The sequence below is a fragment of the Artemia franciscana genome, chromosome 14, assembly GCF_032884065.1.
Source record: "Artemia franciscana chromosome 14, ASM3288406v1, whole genome shotgun sequence".
Lineage (NCBI taxonomy): Eukaryota > Metazoa > Arthropoda > Branchiopoda > Anostraca > Artemiidae > Artemia > Artemia franciscana.
The window spans coordinates 27,268,511-27,291,428 of NC_088876.1; the positions used below are offsets into that span (position 1 = coordinate 27,268,511).

At 34.6% G+C, this 22,918-nt stretch overlaps 1 protein-coding gene across 1 annotated transcript in view; it reads right to left on the reverse strand.

The window, feature by feature from the left end:
• The window catches only part of LOC136035520 (cell division cycle protein 20 homolog), a 53,463-nt gene extending 31,508 nt beyond the window's left edge, over positions 1–21,955 (reverse strand). The window contains exons 1-2 of the mRNA XM_065717361.1: positions 21,803–21,955; positions 2,624–2,757 (exon numbers count right to left, since the gene is read on the reverse strand). Coding sequence (XP_065573433.1) covers positions 2,624–2,757; positions 21,803–21,888 — 220 coding nt within the window. The 5' untranslated portion in view covers positions 21,889–21,955. The remainder of the gene's footprint in view (positions 1–2,623; positions 2,758–21,802) is intronic.
• Between the last annotated feature and the right edge of the window lie 963 nt (positions 21,956–22,918).

Genomic DNA, 22,918 nt, shown 5'->3' on the forward strand with positions numbered 1-22,918 from the left:
TTGGACATAATGGATTATTATGACTGGCAAAGGGCCCTTTGTGGTGGAAGCTTGGGCCCCCTGAAAAATCTGGGGTGGGCATTTACCCACCCCTGACCCCCCCCCCCCCAAATGGCGCCTCTGCCTGTATGATGATGAATCGCGATGCTACTTTTAATTATTCCATTCCAGGTGATAGTATGAAAACATTAAAAAGAAAATTTATCAAACAGTTCGTGGTAACGAACTGTAAATAAGGAGCGACCCGGCTCAATAGTAAACGAAACTCTAAAAAACGGAATTTTGATGCTAAAAGATACATCAAAAGAATCGAATTTTTATGCTGATTCTAGATATATAAGTTTCATCAAATTTAATCTTTGTCATCAAAAGTTACGAGCCTGAGAAAATGTGCCTTATTTTGGAAAATAGGGGGAAACACCCCCTAAAAGTCACAGAATCTTAACGAAAATCACACCATCGTGTTCAGCGTATAAGAGAACCCTATAGCGAAAATGTCAAGCTCCTATCTACAAAAATGTGGAATTTCGTATTTTTTGCCAGAAGACAGATCACGGGTGGGTGTTTATTTGTTTTTTTGTTGTTTTTTTTTTTCCCCAGGGGTCATCGTATCGACCAAGTGGTCCTAGAATCTCGCAAGAGGGCTCATTCTAACGGAAATGAAAAGTTCTAGTGCCCTTTTTAAGTGACCAAAAAATTGGAGGGCGCCTATGCCCCCTCCCACGCTCATTTTTTTCCCCAAGTCAACGGATCCAAATTTTGAGATAGCCATTTTGTTCTGCATAGTCGGAAACCATATTAACTATGTCTTTGGAATGACTCACTCCCCCACAGTCCGTGGGGGAGGGGCTGCAGTTTACAAACTTTGTCCAGTGTTTACATACAGTAATGGTTATTGGGAAGTGTACAGACGTTTTCAGGGGGATTTTTTTGGTTTGGGGTGGGGTTGAGGGGAGGAGGCTATGTGGGAGGATCTTATCTTGGAGGAACATGTCATGGGGGAAGAGAAATTCAATGAAAAGGGCGCGGGATTTTCTAGCATTACTATAAAAAAACAATGAAATTATAAACACGAAAAAGTTTTTCAACTGAAAGTAAAGAGTAGCATTAAAACTTAAAACTAACAGAGATTATTACGCATATGAGGGGTTCTAAAAATTCTTTAGCATAAAGAGCGAGGTATTTAGGAGGAGATAAATACCTTGCTCTTTATGATAAGTGTTTTTAGTAATTTCAACTACTTATTCCACGGCCTTTTTGATTCAGGGGTCATTCTTAAAGAATTGGGACAAAACTTAAGATTTAGTGTAAAAGGCGAGGTATTAACGAGGGGACAAACCCCCTCATATACATAATAAAAAATATAAGAGCATCAAAGTTTGTTACGTAAGTTAATTCTTAAGTTACGTACATTTTTTACTAATAAAAAGTTTCGTTAAAAATTAAAAGTTCTAGTTGCCTTTTTAAGTAACCGAAAAATTGGAGGGCAACTAGGACTCCTTCCCCACCCCTTATTTCTCAAAATCGTCTGATCAAAACTAAGAGAAAGCCGTTTAGCCAAAAAAAAATTAATATGCAAATTTCATTTTACTAATTAATGTGCGGAGAGCCATGCTACAGTTTCAGTTGTAAGCAAAAATCCCATCGTGCTTATTATCAAAAATGTCTGCTCAAGGTTAAAATTATAAAGGATTCTGAAACTAAAAGTCTCCCTCTAGAAAATTCTTTAACGTGACTACAATACAACGTTTTGACCATATATCTATTACACTAAAAGAATCCAGATAGCATAGAAAAAGGGTTAAAATACGTTACCGGTTAAACAACCACCAATCATCAAACAGTCAATGAAATAGAGACCTAGTGTTTACTTTCCATCCCTGTGAAAACAGCTGTTTATTTAATAAAAATTTATTTTTAATCAATTAAATAAATTTTAAACAGAAATTAAATAAAAGAATTTTATTATTTTAGTTAATCTTCCTAATCAATTATTAACTTTAAAAAAATTATTTTAATTAATTTCAATTTAATTATTTTAATTATTTTTTAATTAAAAATAAATTTAATTTATTTCAAATAAAAATAAAATTTATTTTTAATTTTATTTATTTAATAGAAAGGTGGATTCATTTTCCTCATCCAGTTCTATTCTGGTCGTAAGGCAGAATTCAACTAGAGTTGTTCATTAAGTTCAATAATAGAAGGATGAAAAGAAGATGAAAGCAAAAACGTACTTTCAGCGAGGAAATCCAGCACGAAACTGCAAATGAACATTGATGGGTGACTTCCATCCACCTCCCATTCTCCTGATAATATTTGTTTAATGTGTATGTTATGAAAGTATGTTAAGCCTCTAACCTCCTCTCGTCGATATCTTGTTGAACTTGAAGAGCTCTAGCTAAACTCTGCCTTACGATTGAAGTAGAGCTGGATGGAGAAACGTATGTTTTCAAAGAAGAAATTGTTGCTTTTATGAGGATGGGAGGTGAACATGAGTTCAACTACCGTCCTTTTGAAAATAGGCACGTTGCTCATGGCATGGAAGAAAAAGTCAAAGGAGCTTGCATAAGCACATACTGTCTACGGTCAAATGCCAGTTTACACTTTTTTAATAGCTTACTTGGTGATTTCCTTGGAGTTTTTGATGGTGTTTTATGTTTTCCATCATCTCCTTTTTTGTTTGGTGTCTTTGATGGCGCAATATTAGCTACATTACGACTTATATTCAGTGATGTATTGATTGAATTGTTGAATCTGAAAAAAAAAATATATAAACTTATATACTGGAAAATACCAAGCTTCTACCAAACTGAAATAAGTTTTATTGCAAAGCACTACAGCACTACTATACATATCTTGCACAAGATAAATAAAACAAAGCATTAAAATAAAAGATTATGTGTAACTAGAAGTAAAGTCTATAAGACAACAAGCATAAAAAGAAGAAATACATTTTTTCACCCTGAAAAGATTATGGTATCTATATGTGTACCTTCTAACGACAAAAAAACATCAAGTGCGGGGCCTGGATTTAAGATCCTATGATACACTCTACCAACTGAATTAAATAAATTAAAAAATTCAACTGAAAATAAGGAGCAACAATAAAACTAAGACAAGCAGATATTATCTCCTATAGGAGAGGATGCCCCCCTCCTCAACCACTAGCAATCACTACTCTATTTTTTTTTTTTAGTTTAAAAAACCTTCTTATCTAACTTGGTAGCCCTGTGCTTCAGCAATTGTTCTTAAAGAACTGGAATAAAAATCAAAACTCAGCTTAAAGAGCAAGAAATTGAGGAGGGGATAGTCCCTCTTTTATACAGAATAGTCTCTATTCGTTTTAAGTTTTAGTGTTGCTCCTTAATTTCAGTTGAAAAAAAAACTTTTCATTCTATTTGATTTCTGATTATTTACATATCATGCCCAGGCCTAACCAAGTTTTAACTCCGTCATAGATGGTCTCAGGCCTCCGTTGAAAAATGAGGAGGGAACCCGTTGGTTAAATAAATTCCTATGAGAAATCAATGAAGAATTGAGCGCTCAAAAAAATATTCTGCCTGCTACAGCATCCCCAGTTTCAAGTGACAGGATCCTGCTCAGTAAAATAGTGGTGAGATCGACAAGTGAACATGTTATTCCCTGTGAAATACAGAGGGATAAATTCCAAATTTGTTGCTGGAATTTAAGGTTGGTGAAGCAAGAATAATCAAGACTAGTTATGGCTATGGAAATGAATCGTAACAAAGAAGACGCTCTTTGTCTACCAGAGACAAAATTTAATGGACTTGTAAAGAAGCCATACTAGTTCATGACTCCAACAACTTGAACTTATTCTTCAACTCTGATGCATATGTTAGATCCGGCAACCATGGGGCCTGCTTTATGATTGGCTGTCATGCAAAAAAAAAAAAAAAATCTTCTTTGCATGGGATCCAGTGAACCCCATAATAGCCAGACTATGATTGAAAGGCAGACCACCCAAACATTTCTATCATTGCTGTCTACAAATGGATACTAATAAGGACTCCTTCTACAATGATCTAGAAATTACAATGCAGAGATGCCCCAAACGAGTTTCCTGATTTTATCGGGTGATTGAAACTCCCACATTTGGCCCAACAGATCTCAATGTTCGTGATATTGTTGTTCTGTTCATTTACGGCCAGCAGTGCTTAAATGGGGATAGACTGCTCCAGTTCACAAGATCCCATAACCTAACCACCCCCAACAGTGTTTTCTAGCAAAAACTCTCTCAAAAATTAATTTTTTTCAGCTGCCCAAATTGACTAAATATTGATCTGTCAGCGTTGGCACTCCTCAGTCATCGATTCTCAAGCAGACGGAGGAGCATACTCAGGATCAAAATCTGGAAGTGATCATATGCTTGTAGGTGCAAAAATGCTTCTGAAGCTGAGCGTAAAGACGATACAATCCCCAAAAAGGAATATAGACGTCGAGTAACTGAAAATTCAGACATTGAAAAAGACTTCTGCCTGAAGTTACAGAGCCAGTTTTCAAGCCTGGAAAACTGTGATGAAGACCCCCCACTCTATAGAAACTGACACCACTGAACAAATGGACGCTGAAGTTATCGGCTATGCTCCTGCAAAGTTGAGGAAAAATAACATCTCAGAGAAAACTGTGAAACTAAGTTAAGGCTAGATAACAGGCATCAAATGCATCAACCACAGCAAAAAAAAAAAAAAAACATTACATAAATAGGCTAAAATCAGCTTATATCAGGACCACCAACAATCCTGGGGTGGATTTGCTTGAGACAGATAAAATGAAAAGGATACTATTAACATAGAACTAAGGCCAAAAAGCCTAAACTAGTGGTTTTCAGCCATACTCCTTTTTAATAACCCAAGAAAATCATTCTTAGCTTCCATATCACTGATATTGTCACCTTTTTCTTTGTTTTGCTGGAAAAGAGTGATCTCCAAAAATTATTTTGCTCTTTATTTGGTTTTAGCTAAGAAAAACCTGTGAAGTCTTTTTCTTGTCTGTGATATGTATATTAATATTTTTCGTAAATGTCTATATAAAACTTTGTAAATTTTTCTGGTTTGCATTCCTTTTACACTTATTGTACATCATATACTTTTTGCACCACAAATACGATCTTGGACAAACATTTGAACTCAAATGCAACTTTTATAAGAATAGACAATAGGCTCTAGATCTTTTCCCATGATGTAGATAGTTTCCGATATTAGGGACAGGCTGGTGGCTGGGCCTGGGCCAGTAAATTCCACATTTTTGTAGATAGGAGCTTGACATTTTCGCTATAGGGTTCTCTTATACGCTGAACACGATGGTGTGATTTTCGTTAAGATTCTATGACTTTTAGGGGGTGTTTCCCCCTATTTTCCAAAATAAGGCACATTTTCTCAGGCTCGTAACTTTTGATGACAAAGATTAAATTTGATGAAACTTATATATCTAGAATCAGCATAAAAATTCGATTCTTTTGATGTATCTTTTAGCATCAAAATTCCACTTTTTTAGAGTTTCGTTTACTATTGAGCCGGGTCGCTCCTTATTTACAGTTCGTTACCACGAACTGTTTGATTACCACGAACTGTTTGATAAATTTTCTTTTTAATGTTTTCATACTATCACCTGGAATGGAATAATTAAAAGTAGCATCGCGATTCATCATCATACAGGCAGAGGCGCCATTTGGGGGGGGGGGGGGGTCTTTACCCATGAAAATGTTTCATGGAAGTATCCCATCAATGTTTTTTGTCCAAAAGCATCACATGGAATCGGTATTATGAACTAGTGCAAAAATTTAATTTCTTACTCTGCACAGGGGCGGATCCAGGATTCTTTTTAGCGAAAGGCACATCTTATATTGCTTTGATAAACTTGCGAACAAAGAAATATCAGCAATTTAAAGGGAACTTTAACAATTATGCGTCGTAGGTAGATAGTAAAAAAGGTTTTAAATTTAACCTAAAATCTGGTAAGGGTTAAAGTTCTAATAAATATGTTGAAATTGAAATGATACAAAAATATTGATACTAAAAATAGTAAGTTGTAAAAATCACACCACCAGAAAAGAATAAAAAGCTGTTTTTTCACCATACATAAAAAACATGATGTTTAAAACTTTCTGTATAATTTTTCGCCTTTTGCACTTCTGATCACTATAGCGAGTGATTGTAGCTTTGTATTGTCAAAAATATTTGGTCTTGAACCTTCTTTTGGGGTCATGCATTTTTGCCAATATTTGTATAGGTCAAACCATTTAGCATGTCGCCTGACTTAGAATAGAATATTATCTTATTAACGAGCAAACTCTCACAGCATAAAAAACTGCCGAACTTGTTGCTTTCTGTCAGCTATTCTACATTGTATATATATATATATATATATATATATATATATATATATATATATATATATATATATATATATATATATATATATATATATATATATATATATATATATATATATATATATATATATATATATATATATATATATATATATATATATATATATATATATATATATATATATATATATATATATATATATATATATATATATACAATATAAAAACATACAGCAATGAACCCAACTGGCCTCTCAAATAAAAAGCCGTACAATAAATAAAAATGAGTACATAAGTATCCAAACATTAGTACATAAGTAAAATATAATTAACATAAGTAAATGTAAGAAGTAAGTAGCATAAGTAAAAGTAAGAAGTAAGTAACATGAGTAAAAATGGGTACATAAGTATATTATAAAAACCTACAACAATGAACCCACCTGACCTGTCAAGTACTAAATGAAACAAACAAACTAACACATTTACAATACACATGATATATTTTTATGATACATTGCAATTTCCATTTATTTATGATTTCAATGAATGCTGGCACAAAGCTCTTTCTGTAATGCTCGGTTCTTGCATTAACAGGATTTAGAGCAGGGATTTTTGTGTTTTTAATTGGGATAAACAGGGCTTTGGAGGGTAATGAGGGGCTGGGAGTATGCATTGAAAGTTTGGGTTACAATATACATTATTTCCAAAATTAGTACAAAGAGAAACACTTTGGGATGCAACGGTGGGAAGGCAGAATTCCTTGAGGAGGAGAAGGTAAGGTACTTTATCCTGACTGTAAATAATTCTCAGGGCTCTCTTCTGAAGAATATCTAGCCTATTGGACTGATCCACCTTAAGGCCAAAATGCCACACCGGGCAAGCATACTCAAAGTTGTGGATGGATAAAAGATATATAAAGATGGAGGATATGTGCTTTTAGGCATGAAAATTTAGCAAATAGTTTAAGGAGATATGGAGATGCACTAGCCTGTTTAACAATAAGGCAAATGGGGGCCTCCCACTTCAAATTACTAGTCAGTGTGACCCCTAAGAGTGTAGTTTTTGTTGTAATTATTTCATTAGGCATTGAGGTTGTAAATGATGGCTTTGATTTAAGAAAACTGAAACTCATAATATTAGATTTATGGGAATTCACTTTCATTTTTGACTGGGCTGCTTCACTTGCAACGTCTTTGATAATTTCCATTGCTCTCAATATTTCTTCTGCACTTTTCGAGCAATGAGACGTCACCCACAAACTTCCATCAATTGGCTGATTCATAAGCAAGAGTGTTAATCATTACCAAAAATAGTAAAGGACCTAAAAGCATACCCTGCAGAACTCCATAAGAAATTGGGAGTAAATCAGAATAAACATTTTTGTATTTAACATCTTGACTCCTATTTGACAGAAAAGATGCAATAATATTGACTAAATTCATTCAGCAATTTTTCAACTAAAACCTTATGACTAACCAGATTAAAAGCCTTTTGGAGGTAAATTAAAAGGAGATTGAGCGAGGTATCTGGCTTGTCGAGTAGTTTATATGCAGTATTCAGAAGACTGACCAGGTAATGGGACATTGATAAGCCTTTCACGTTTTCAAAATTGTTGCTCATCAATAATTTCAAGGGTTGTCTTTTTAAGCCAATCTGTTGCAAAGTTCTCATAGAACTTAGAGAATATTTATGATAAGGTAATTGGTTGGACTCCATAAATATCCAAACTAACACCTTTCTTCTGTATGGGTGAAATGTATCCTTTTTTCCAGAACTTGGGGAATGAACCACTTCTTGTTATTGTATTGAAAATATTTGATACAGTTTTTGATAACTTATCAGGAGATGTTTTCACTAAATCAATTGAAATATCAAGGGGCCATACTGAAGTTCTCTTTAGTTTACGTGTTTTTGCCTCAACATCAACAGGTTGTACTACAGGGATATCGTGGTCTGGTGCTGGGGGGAAGGGAATATTACATGAGAGAGGAGGGAGGGATTGTGCAATAGTGGCAAGGTGTTTCTTTAGTGAATTAGTATTATTATGATAATTAAGAAGAGTAGGAAATGAAGATTAGGATACACCTTGTATATTTGTAAAAGATGTAATAAACATTAAATACTAGTTCGTTTAGGTATGAGACAAAAAAATTAACAAAGAGATAGAAATACATAGAAGACAGTTAAAACAAGGGTTCTAAGTATAGGCAATTAAGCATTAACTAATCACTATTCATTTTTTAAAATAGTGTTTTAGAAAACAGTACCAAATTTGACAAAATCTCAAAAATTTACTCATCAAAATTTCATTTTTCATAATAACGTAGTGTTTCTTTTCACTTTTTAAAGTTTGATATATTTTGCTTAAGTTACAGAATTCACAATTTTATAAGAAACAGTCAATTTTTTTTTATTTATACTCCCGCCATATTAATTTATTACATGGTCGATGTCTACCTCAAAATTTTGATGAACGTTTATAAAGGCTAGTCATGTCAGTTTAGAGCTCTTTGTTAGTATTTCCTCTTCTTTTCATCCTAAAATATAAAAAAAGACCAAAATCGCCAGAAAAACATGAACTCTAATAAAGACACATGTAAGTATGTGCTTCAAACTAAGTATATCAGTCGAAATATTCTTTCAAAAGCAAACAGATATGCGTTTTGTTATTTTTGTATTCGATAGGTGTAGATTGGTGATTTAAATCCTCAGGGTTTCAAGCTGTGGTAGTTTTTTTTTTTTTTTTTTTTTAAGTCTCAAGATTTTCAAATATTCAATTCAAGTCTTAATATATCTGTTGAGCATAATTTTTTTTTTAATTCTGCTCAGATTTAGCGTTAATAAGAGAATTTTCTTCTAAAATTTTGATTTATAAACAACCAATAGTGGAAATATGGTTGGATGGCATGTATCATTTAGCATTTTATATAATTTTATGGACAAATATATGGGAACCCTACACAAAAGCATAACTATATTTTATGACTTGGTACTGAGAAGGAGACAAATATTGAAATATTATTGTAGTTGCAATAAGAGGTGTGAATTTTCACTTTTTTTGACATTTTCATTGGCAAATGTTTGGAAAAAATCGATACCATACTACTGATTTGAATTGAGAAATTCAGAGACCTATCTATAAACAAAATAAACACATAATTATTTGTCTTTTTTTATTGATAATTTTAAAAAAATGTATTTTTCTTAAATGATTACTCTAACCTTTGAAGGAGTATTTCAACTCATATACTTAGTGTTAAGTGTATACTTGTTCAAAACTTTATTAAAGTTCAGATATTTCTATAGAGTTTGGCCTTTATTTTAATGTGTTAGGATGAACAGAGGAGGTGACATGTCATATAATGCAGAGCTTTAAATAGATGAAAATGGACAGTAGAGTGGCCACTATTTACTCACCAAAATCTAAAACGTAAATTGATAATATCTTTGCGCTTATTATATATTTATTTCTATGTTACAATTCCCCTAAAAAACAACAATGCTGTATAAACCACCCTGTTCTGCAAAAAAAGGCAAACCCAAATTTTATGACAGCCACAAAAAGTAATAGTATCAATCTCTTTACCTCTCTACAATAGCAGGACTCGAAAACAAATTTTTGACAACAAAAATAAGTTAAAATATTAAGTTTTTCAGCCTTTACTGACAGCACAATCCTGAGATATCATTTTGACAGCCTAAAGAATAAAGAGTTCTATGTCTCCCTTTGTTGTTATTAAGAAATGAAGATTTTCGCCCCCCAGTTGGCTTTTGTGGTAATTTGGACAGATTCCCTAGATAAATCAAAATTTAATTAAATACTTGTAGGCAGTATGCATCATCAGTAAAATCTAACAGATACCACACATAGTAACTGGAACTTTCTTTGAAACTTGTTTGCAAAAAGAAATAGTCTTAACAATTTAAAACTTATTAATAACTCAACTATTGAAAACCAAATACAAAAATGTAACTTTCATCCCAACCAGAGCAAGCAGTTCCAACCCCACATCCGCCACTACATTAGGGGGAGGTGCTCCCCACCTGGATCTGCCATTGACTCTGCACTTAAGTCCTTTAATTTTACTTTAATACAAATGCATTTTGATCATGCAGAATTGGTTCGCCTATATTCTTTTCACTCTAATCTTGTTCCACTTCAAATGATACAAACAAGGCAGCTCATATCCTTAAGTCCTTTCTAGCATATCCTTCCATTATACCAAATAAATCAGCAACATTATCATCACATAATTGTGGATATTCTCCTGGGAGACTTAATTTCCAGGTCTGTGTATTTTTGCTGAGTTAAAATTGACCATTGAGCTCTTTCAAATATCTTTATTGAATGAAACTTGGTTCGTTATGTCCCAAAACACCTCTTTACTTTCATTTCAAGTTTATGTCCCAAAAACTTGGAAAAATCTGCCTAATCTTGTACATAGAATTGTAAAGTTAGAGCAATATATCTAAATCATAGACATACTCTAACTCTATTATGGGTACATTGAATAACTGTATCTAAACAGGCTAGAATGTAAGGGTGACTTTTGCTGAAACTTAAATGTTAACAAGAGCTAAGAGCTCAAATGGCACTTGTGACGAGGCGAGAAGAGCTAAGAGCCAAGATATCATATGGTATGAGCTCTAAAAAAATTCTATGAATCAATAGATTGATTTAAAAAGGAAAATAAGAGGCTTAATGCCGGTCAGGATTTAAAATAAGAGCTCTGAGTCACGATGTCCTTCTAAATATCAAAATTCATTAAGATCCGATCACCCACTTGTAAGTTATAAATGCCTCGTTTTTTCTATTTTTCCTCTCCCTTTAGCCCCCCAGATGGTCGAATCTGGGAAAACGACTTTATCAAGTCAAATTGTGCACCTCCCTGACACGCCTACCAATTTTCATCGTCCTAGCACGTCCAGAAGCACCAAACTCGCCAAATCACTGACCCCTCCCCCCAACTCCTCCAAAGAGAGCGAATCCAGTACGATTCTGTCAATCACGTATCAAGGACATTTGTTTATTCTATCCACCAAACTTCATCCCGATTCCTCCACTCCAAGTGTTTTTCCAAGATTTCCCCCTCCAACTCCCCCCAATGTCAAAAGATCTGGTCGGGATTTGAAATAAGAGCTCTGATACATGAATTTCATTAAGATCCGATCATCTATTCGTAAGATAAAATACACCAATTTTCACATTTTCCAAGAATTCCGGTTTCCCCCTCCAACTCCCCCAATGTCACAGGATCTGGTCGGAATTTAGAATTAGAACTTTAAAGCACAAGATCCTTCTAAATATCAAATTTCATTAAGATCTGGTCACCCTTTCGTAAGTTACAAATACCTCAATTTTCAAAATTACCCCCCCCCCCAATTCCACCAAAGAGAGCAGATCCGGTCCGGTTATGTCAGTCACGTATCTTAGACGGGTTTCTATTCTTCCCATCCAGTTTCATCCAGATCTCACCACTTTAAGTATTTTCTAAGATTTCCGGTCCCCCAACTGCCCCCCCCCCCCCAAATTACGCTTAATCCAGTTGAGATTTAAAATAAGAGATCTGAGTTACGAGGTCCTTCTAAATATGAAGTTTCATGAAGATCCGATCACTCCTTCGTAAGTTAAAAATACGTCATTTTTTCTTATTTTTCAGAATTAACCCCCCCCCCCAATAGAGCGAATCCGTTCCAATTATGTAAATCATGTATGTAAGACTTCTGCTTATTTTTCCCACCAAGTTTCATCCCAATCCCTCCAATCTAAGCGTTTTCCATGATTTTAGGTTCCCCCACCCCAAACTTCCCCCAATATCACCAGATCCGGTCAGGATTTAAAATAAGAGCTTTGAGACACGATATCCTTCTAAATATCAAATTTCATTGAGATCCGATCACCCGTTCGTAAGTTAAAAATACTTCATTTTTTCTATTTTTTTAGAATTAACCCCTCCCCCAACTACCCCAAAGAGAGCGGATCCGTTCCGGTTATGTCAATCATGTATCTAGGACTTGTGCTTATTTTTCCCACCAAGTTTCATCCCGATCCCTCCACTCTAAGTATTTTCCAAGTTTTAGGTTTCCCCCTCCCAACTCCCCCCCAATGTCACCAGATCCGGTCGGGTTTAAAATAAGAGCTCTGAGACACGATATCCTTCTAAATATCAAATTTCATTGAGATCCGATCACCCGTCCGTAAGTTAAAAATACCTCATTTTTTCTAATTTTTCAGAAATAACCCCCCCCCCCACCCCCAACTACCCCAAAGAAAGCAGATCCGTTCCGTTTATGTCAGTCATGTATCTAGGACTTGTGTTTATTTTTCCCACCAAGTTTCATCCTGATCCCTCCACTCTAAGTGTTTTCCAAGTTTTAGGTTTCCCTCTCCCAACCCCCCCCCCCAACGTCACCAGATCCGGTCGGGATTTAAAATAAGAGCTCTAAGACACGATATCCTTCTACATATCAAATTTCATTGAGATCCAATCACTCGTTCATAAGTTAAAAATACCTCATTTTTTCTAATTTTTCAGAACTACCCCCCCCCCCCCAACTATTCCAAAGAGAGCGGATCCGTTCCGATTATGTCAATCATGTATCTGGGACTTGTGCTTATTTTTCCCATCAAGTTTCATCCCAATCCCTCCACTCTAAGTGTTTTCCAAGATTTTAGGTTTCCCCCTTCCACTCTCCACCCAATGTCATCAGATCCGGTCGGGATTTAAAATAAGAGATCTGAGACACAATATTATTCCAAACATCAAATTTCATTAGGATCCCATCACCCGCTCATAAGTTAAAATACTTCATTTTTTCTATTTTTTCCAAATTAACCGGCCCCCCACGCCCCCCCCCCAGATGGTCAAATCGGGAAAACGCTTATTTCTAATTTAATCTGGTCCGGTCCCTGATACACTTGCCAAATTTCATCGTCCTAGCTTACCTGGAAGTGCCTAAAGTAGCAAAACCAGGACCAACAGACAGACCGACAGAATTTGCGATTGCTATATGTCACTTGGTTAATACCAAATGCCATAAAAACTGTTCTTTTAGACTAGTCAGCCAGTCCTATCATGCCCAGTCTCAACCATGTGTGCAAAAAAAATTGTTGAGTTCTGCTATTGACAGGTTTGAAACATTTGCACACCTGGTCCTCACCATCAGCATAAGCATTTACATCACATCCAAAAATAGAAGCTTTCTATTAATGTTTATGAAAGATAAATTGGTAAAAGTCTATATTTTTAGTTTTTGTTAATCTAGGGATGTGGTCGGGTTAGGCAAATGATATCCTCAAGAATGGATGCAGACCCTTGATGACTCTCAGGAAGGTATTTGAACTACCTATCTCTACTCCTTCCCTCTCCAAATGACAATGACCTTTTACAAACTTTGTCTTATAGAAGTGAAACCCTTGAAAAATAGATCTACTGCTCAAATGAGGCACAAAGAAAGTCTTTAGACCTACAACCTGTCATGTTTGCAATCTTGGAAGCCCTAGAAATAAAGAAAAAGGTAGGCACAGCAGCTTGGCCATAACTTTCTAGATTGAATTTAAGGTCCTGGATTTATTTTTAGTATGTTTAATTGGCATAACTCAACCACTTCCCAAGATAGCCTTGTCTCTCCCAATGTCATTCCATTCTATTAAGTTACTTTTCGATAATATAATTTCATTTGATTCTGTCAGATTAAAAAATTACACTATTTATCCTGCATAATCCCTTTTTATGTATCTTTTCTTTTGTTAATTACTCTGCTTGTATGGTTTTAAGTGGGTAAAAAAAATTATGATTATTATTAATTTTGAGAAATACTATGGGCACACAAAGTTTTTGGCTGATCCACAAAAAAACACACCATTTCTGAAATGTTTGTAAATGTATTACAAATCTGATTTTCAAACAGCTTCATTTTTCAAATCTGATAGCTGTGTTTCAAATAAATTACATTATCAAAAAACAATTTAGATACATGGATAAAATAGAAAAAAAGGTGTTTATGTGATTAACTGGAACTTGTGTCATATTACCCCTTTTAATCTTTTTCTTTTTTCTTCTTCATATTTTTATAGGATTTTACAAAAATCCTTGCTCTATTCTGCAATTTAAGATAATTTAAGGTATAGCCCAGGGCTATATATAAAATCATGAGGAGGAGGAATTTTTGATGAATTGCCAAAAACATTACAAAATTATGAAAATTAGCTATCTAAAAAGACTTCTCTTCTTATTCTAGCATATCTTGTTCTGGAGAACCACTAACCTTTTCCATAGCTTCACCAAAAACACTATAAAATTTTGGAAACCAATTCAAGCCATTATAATTTATTCATTTACATTACATAATTTTCAAAGGTCAAATTCCTGACAAGCTATTTTTTGCTATCTTGGAAAGCCGTTTGGTTACAAAAATAAAACTTTCAGGGATAGATCTACAGACTAAATTATGGTATGTCCTGGGAATGTATTTTTTAACCTCTGCTCCTTCTCCCTCTAGAGGGCACTGATCTGTGATGACCTTAAAAAATCTCTGTTTTATAAAAGTGAAACCTTACAAAATCTCATGCTCAAATGAAGTTCAAGAAAAATATTTTCAGCTTAACAGCTTTGCTCAATCAGTTCTGAGGTTTCAAAGATCTACAAATACATTTCCTAAATTTGTAAAAAACAAGAGCTAAGAGCTCATATGACACTTGTGACCAGAGATCATATCTAATCTGGTCATGTCAATCATGCATTTAGAACTTGTGCATATTCTTGAACTTGCCAAAGCACTAGAAATCCCCTCAACTTCCCCAAAGAGATTGGATCTAATCCAATTATGTCAATGACGTATCTAGAACTTGTGCTTATTCTTCCATCAAGTTTCATCCCAATCTCTCCACTCAAAGCATTTTCCAAGATTTCTGGTTTCCAAGATTTCCATTTCCCCCCTTCTCTCCCTAATGTCCCCAGATCCAATCCGAATTGAAGACGGAGCGTCTGAGACATGATATCTTTCTATATATCAAGTTTCAGTAAGATCCAATCACTCATTTGTGAGAAAAGAAAACTAGTTTTTTTTTTACTGAAGGTAAGGAGCAACGTTAAAACTTAAAACAGACAGAAACTACTCCATGTATGCAAGGTGCTGTTCCCTTCTCAACACCTCACTCTTTACACTAAAATTTGACTCTTTCTCTCAATTCTGCTTTATTAAACAGTAAAAAACTTTAGCGTAAAGAGCAGGACATTGAGAAGGGAACAGCCCCTTTCATACACAGAGTAATTTCTGTTCATTTTAAGTTTTAATATTGCTCCTTACTTAGAGTAAAAAAAAATAGTTTTTTTATTTAATTTCTGAAGTCTTTGAATTAATGCATGTTTGATTTTGGCTCTCTGCACATAAATTATTAAAGTGAAATTTGTGTACTAATTCTTTTTTTGGCTAAATGGCTTTCTATTAGTTTTGATCAGATGATTTTGAGAAAAAAGGAATGGGGGAGGAGGCCTAGTTGCCCTCCAATTTTTCAGTTACTTAAAAAGGCAACTAGAACTTTTAGCTTTCAACAAACTTTTTTATATAATACCTTGCTCTTTACACTAAAGCTCAAATTTTTTTTCCAATTCTTTAAGAATGACCTGTGAATCAGAAAGGTCATAGAATAAATAGTTTAGCGTAATAACTTTAATGCTAATTTAACGTAAATACTTTAGCGTAAAGAGCAAGGTATCTAGGAGGAGAAGAACCCCCTCATAATCTCTATTTGTTTTAAGTTCTAATACTGCTCCTTACTTTCAGTTGAAAAAAACTTTTTCATATTTATTTTTTATTGTTGTTTATTATAATAATGCTAGAAAATCCTGTACCCCCTTCATTGAATTTCTCTTCCCCCATGACATATTCCTCCAAGGAAAGATCCTCCCACATAGCCCCCCTTTCAAACCAAAAAATCCCCTGAAAATGTCTGTATTCTTCCCAATAACCATTACTGTATACAAACACTGGTCAAAGTTTTTAGCTTAAAACCCCTCCCCCAGGGACTGTTGGGGAGCAAGTCATCGCCAAAGACATAGTTATTATGTTTCTTGACTTTGCTAAACAAAACGGCTATCTAAAAATTTTAATCCATTGACTTTAGGAAACAAATAAGTGTGGGAGGGGGACTAGGTGCCCTCAAATTTTTATGGTCACTTAAAAAGGGCACTAGAACTTTTCATTTCTGTTAGAATGAGCCTTTTTGCAACATTCTAGGACCACTTGGTTGATACAATGACCCCTGGGAAAAAAAAAAAACAAATAAACATGCACCTGTGATTGGTTTTCTGGCAAAAAATATGGAGCCACACATTTTTGTAGATAGGAGCTTGAAACTTCTACTGTGGAGTTCTTTGATATGCTGAATGGGATGGTGTGATTTTTGTTAAGATTCTATGAATTTTAGGGGGTACTTCCCACTATTTTCCAAAATGAGGCAAATTTTCTCAGGCTTGTAACTTTTAATGAGCAAGACTAAATTTGATCAAACTTATATATTTAAAATCAGCATAAAAATATAATCCTTTTAATGTAGCTTTTAGTATCAAAATTCTGTTTTTTTTTAGAGTTTCATCTACTATTGAGCTGGGTGACTCCTTACTATAGTTTGTTACCATGAACTAAGCAAGAACTAAGCATGCACCCTAGGCAAGAATCATACCACTAGACCAACAAGCCACAGTTAAGAACAATAACCATTTGTTTTATCAGCAAATAAAATTTTCCTCAAATATCTTGTTTGCTGCCCCCCCCCCAGATGGTTCAATTGGGAAAGCGACTATTTCTAATTTAATTTGGTCTGGTCCCTGATACACCTGCCAACTTTCACCATCCTAGCTTATCTGGAAGTACTCAAACTGCAAAACTAGGACCAAGTTGAAATTGCTAAATGGCACTTGGTAAATACCAAGTGCCATAAAAAAGACCATTGATATGGCTTAAAATTTTACCCAAATAACAGGAACTGCATTTCCAAAACTAAAACCAAAGAGAAAACTGCAAACTTGAAATTAAGGTATAATATTGTTTTGTCTAAATTCCAATAGCCAGGCCTATAGATCTATCAAGTAGTTAATGTTAAACTTCATACTACTTTTTGGAATCTTGGAGTGTTGTTAGGTTAGGAAAATAAAACTTTCAGCAATGAATCTAGGATCAAAAAAATACTCTAGGAAGGGATTTCTAATCTACTATGTTAACCCTCTTCTGATTTCTATGTCTTAGAAATTGGCCTACTTGATAGGTCAATATACATATCTATAGGAATTTAGACAAAACAACATTATACCTTAATTTTTAGTTAAGTTCTATTTAGCTACTTTTTGCTATCTTAGAAAGAGGTTAGGTTAGGAAAATGAAACTTATAGTAATCAATTAAGGTATAGTAATGATTGGGACAGATGTGAAACTAAAAACAGTTTTGTCATAGCCTACTCTATTTAAGCAGAAGATCTATTTTGTAGGGTTCCAGGGTAAAATTTTGGTTGAGTGACTTCTTGCTATCTCAGAAAGGGGTTGAGTTAGGAAAATGAAACTTTCAGGGATGGGTCTACAGGCTAAAGTATATCTTGGGAAGGCATTTTAAAGTACCCATCACCATTGCTTCTCCCTCTAGAGAGCCCTAAAATTTGCTTACATGACAGGTCTATACGTACTGAAATATTGAAAAAACAACATTTTACCTTAATTTTCAGTTACCAGTTGCTTTTTCTTACCCTTTAGTTCTGAAAATGCAATTCCTGTTATTTGAGTAGAAATCTGCATCATATCAATGTTTTTTTTTTATTATTTAGGAAATGTATTTGCATATCTTTAAAACCTTATAAATTGGGATTGAGCAAAGTTGAGAAGCTAAAAACAATTTTGTTGTACTTTATTCAAGCAGAAGATCCATTTTGCAAGGTTTCACTTTTATAACACACATATTTTTGAAGGTCATCACCCCTTTCTGAGATAGCAAGAAGTCAATCAACTAGAATTCTATTGGTTCCAGTTTTATAACACAAAGATTTTCAAAGGGTCCTTAATTTTCATTCAAAACTTTCTGTTTCTTTGATTTTAGTTCTGAAATGCAATTCTTGTTATTTGAGTAAAATTTTCAGCCATATTAATGTTTTTTTTTCCAAATTTATGAAATGCAGGCTAATAGGAGATTTTTGAAACTTCATAGATTGGGATTCAGCAAGTTGTGAAGCTGAAAACGGTTCTGTTACTTCATTTAAGCAGAAGATCTATTTTGTCAGGTTTCACTTTGGTCAATGTTGATATTATCTGAACAATTGTTTTGGGTCATTAAACTATTGCTTATAGATGCATTTTGACTTTTTGAACATCTTTTCCCTCTTGCAAAACTACTGCAAACTCACCATTATGGAGTTATTCCAGCCCAAATATTCTGTATTTACACATATAGAATTGCAATCATTTCCATTTTTGTTGATTGGATATTTGAAATTGTAAATCTGTAATAGTTTAGAAACAAATTTGGGCTACGTATTTGCACATCAGGAGGGCGGGGGTAAAGCATCGTTTTTCTGCCCAAAAGTCTTGGTTTATGATTGCAAGTTCACTTGCATAAGAGTCAAGGCAGATAGGAGGCCCTTGTAGGCTTTGGATTGGTTCTCTAAATTTCTATCCATATTCAGTTTTTCTGGCGGTAATCAATCCCTAAACATAGACCAACAATATAGTTCCTTTTTCATGCCCATGTTCATTGCTCAAAAGCACGGAGGCCTTCAAGCTGTGGCTAGAGTTTGAGTGTTGCTGCTCTGGCAGTAACCCTCCGCTATGCATGTACCAACAATATATTTACTTTTTCATGTCAAACTCCATCAGGACCATGATCACAGCTTAAGGCACAGATGCTTAAAGCCATTGAATGTTTAGCCTATTTCTCTAGCAGTAATCAATTGCTAACCATATACCAACAATCGCCCCCCCCCCAAGCCCCCCTGCGCGCATAAGTCGTTACGCGCCATTGTAGTTGTGTCCCTATGTCCCACCTGTGAATATAGTTATTGCCTGTGTCCCGGTCATCATTTGTGTCCCGGTATCCCAGTCTGTAATTTCTCCTTGAGTGTCCTGGTTGTTATTTATATTCCCTCTGTCCCGGTCGTCATTTGTGTCCCAGTCTGTAATTTCTCTTTGAGTGTTTTTTCTTTTTAATATTTTTTAGTTTTTTACATTTTTTCTTTTTTCAGTTTTCTTTTTCTTCTTTATTTTTCAGCTTCACTATGAAATACATATCGCCAAACCTTTCTTTTTTTAACTAAAATCTGGTAGGCATTGATAACCTTATCCAAGTCAAGATCCCAAACCCACTCATCATTGCTATCATTTTCAATTTTGATATGTTTTAACTCTTGCTGTCCAGGTGGATCTTCATCTAACTGCGCGGTTTTGCGTTCTTTAGCCTCAAGCCTGTTTCCTTGCTGTTCTTTTGATTCCTTGGCATGCTTTCTTTTCTGACTTTCTCTATCAGCAGCAAGTTTTTTGGCATAGACTCTTTGAGCATCTTCATCGGCTTTTGCCATTGTAAGTTCATCAGTCATTTTAAACTTAAACATTAATAGATTTCTACGTGAACATATATGTCTTAAATATCTTTAATGACGTCACCGTCATAGCAAAAATGATGACAACTAACTTCATGATGCCAGTCGACACAGAAACATGACGTCACCAGATCCACAGACAGACAACTTATTTTTATATATATAGATAGATATAATTCTAAAATTGTCAGGTAATTTTCTATTTTGAAATAAAAACTAAAAATTATTGCTCAGACAACATAAATATTTTTGATATTTACAAAATAGCTTTAGTGGTTCTGGACTGAAAACTAAATATGCTAATCAAATTGGAAATTGCAATCTTTTAGGTTGAAAAGGCAGATCCATTGGAATCATGAGAATGCATGGAATAAGAAAAGCCTCACCCTCAAAAGGCCCTGTCAAGATTGTTGCCTCTATTACGTTATAACAGACATAACATGTCATTTGTGTCCCGGTCTGTAGTTTTGTTAGTTGACAAACATGACGTCAGACGACAAACAACTTCATGATGACATACAGCTAAATCCTTATAATGACATCAGTCGACAAACATGACGTCAGTCGACACACAAACATGACATCAGTCGACAGACAGACAAAGAACTTATTTTGATATATATAGATATATATATATATATATATATATATATATATATATATATATATATATATATATATATATATATATATAAACAATTTGCCTTCATCAGTTATAATCAACAATTGTTAATTTGGCAATTATAATTGCAAAAAAGGCAAGGTAGAACCTCAACAGGTTGACTCTAGTTCAGGATTGTGGAGTGACATGCATGAGAGGTGTAGCATAAGTGGATGACAGTGACAACCAGCAATTAAAGGGATAAAATTAACCTTGCACTTGATGCCCATTTAATTAGACTATCTGTCTTGGCTTTTTTCTACAATTGGCCATGACTTGACTTTTCCCACAACTATTCCCTTTTCAATTCAACTGGTACTGGGACACTTTGATCACCCTGCCTATTCTGGGACAGAATCTTTGATTAGATTACAGCATGTCCAATACTAGGACAAAAGACTTAAATCTTGGACACCCAATCCATACATTTTTCTGGGTCACTTCCAAAAAGCCTGTTGTCTTTTGTTCCAGTATTGGACATGTTGCAATTCAACCAAAGATTCTGTCCCAGAATAGGCAGAGTGATTGATGTTTCCCAGTACTGGTTCTCTTACCCTAGCATATACTAAATATGTAAACTAAGCATTGCTGTATTTAATATAGGCCTATGCTGTGCTTTACCCCCCCCCTAATGTGCAAATATATAATAACTCCATAATGGCGAGTTTGCAGTAATATTACAAGAGAGAAAAGATGTTCAAAAAGTCAAAATGTATCTATTAACAATAGTTTCATGACCAAACAATTGTTCAGGTAATATCAACATTGACCTTCACTTTTATAACACAGATTTTCAAAGGTCACTGCCCTCTAGAGGGAGAAGGAGTGGAGGTAGGTACTTCAAAAACACCTTCCCAGGACATACTTTAGTATGTAGATACATCCCTGAAAGTTTCATTTTTCCATACCCAACCTCTTTCCAAGATAGAAAAAATTAGCTAAACTAGAATTTTATCCTCTTTTTACTACTCTGCTTACTAATTTTGTAGAGAATTTTTCAACAAACTATTTGTCTAGCCTTACAAAAAGCCTAGGCTATCATCTATAGTTTTGGATTCAACTACTTTCCTAGAGAGAAAAAGCCCGTCTTCTATACTTTCACTATCTAATAAAGTTTAATCTAGGTCAAACAAGCTGGAACTTCATACAGGAATCTGCAAACTAGGCTAATTTCAAATAGGTCAAGATAAGCTTCAGCAGAAAATTTACCCTAATGCAGTAGCAGCTGGTTCTCCATGTTTCCTCCATCTTGCAGTTAACTGATTTTCTGTATTTTCTTGCGACTTTTTCATCATATACTTCCTCAATTGGCTTAAATAACTGTCGAAATTTGAATGGGCAAATTTGAAATTTTAAAGGGATTCTTCTCCTAGAAATTACAGATGGCATGGCTATTGAAATCCAAAGTCATAGAAAACACTTGATTACTTCATATCGTTAGTGGACACACCCAAGCAAAAAAAAAATACAGCTGAACATCTAAATACCAGTTTCAAAAGGAAATTACCTTCTCTTTACTAGGTTGCAACTATTGTTTCCATTATTATTCAGATACTACTGCCAGGATCTCTCGAAAAGACCTACCCCTTCTTGATTGCAGGCAATTTCAATGCCCAGATTTTTGACTGGTTGAATGACTCAGTTCACAGCTGGCAATTATAGCTAGAGTGAAATGTGCATAAGAAAACAGACTGATTTTATTTACAATCCGTTCTAAAAATATATAGTTAAAAAATGGGGATCTTGCATGAATTATAGCCACTGTTCCAAAAGCTTTGGAGGGGCATGTGATCTCTCAAGGAATATTTATTCTACCTCATAACAATATTTGTAAGGAAATGACTGCCTCAAAATTTTGATCAAGCACCTTTGAGAGTTAGGCAGCTTTTAGCCAGAAGGGGCTTGGGATGGGGACTGGTTGTTTTATAATTTCTCTTTACTTTAAAATGGGTACTAGTGCTTTCAAATTGGGTACTTTTCAAATGTCAAAATGGGTACTAGGGCAAGTGAAATGGTCTAGTAAAAAAAAGAATTCATGGATGTCAAAATACTTTCTAGTTAAGCAGTGCTTCTTCACTGTTTATGATAACCCTTTTTTCCAGCGGTTTATTTGGGAAACAAGGCAAACCTTAAAAAAAACAGCTAGCCTTATTATTATGACTCTTGGTCTAATTTGTTTGATTACGCTCCAAACCTATGAACTGGTGGCCGATGACACCATTTCATCAATCACAAAATTTTGAACATTTAAATCATGTGTAATTGAAAACATATTTCCTGTCTTGATTTATAATTACCATGACTATGAATGGGAGGCTACGGCAG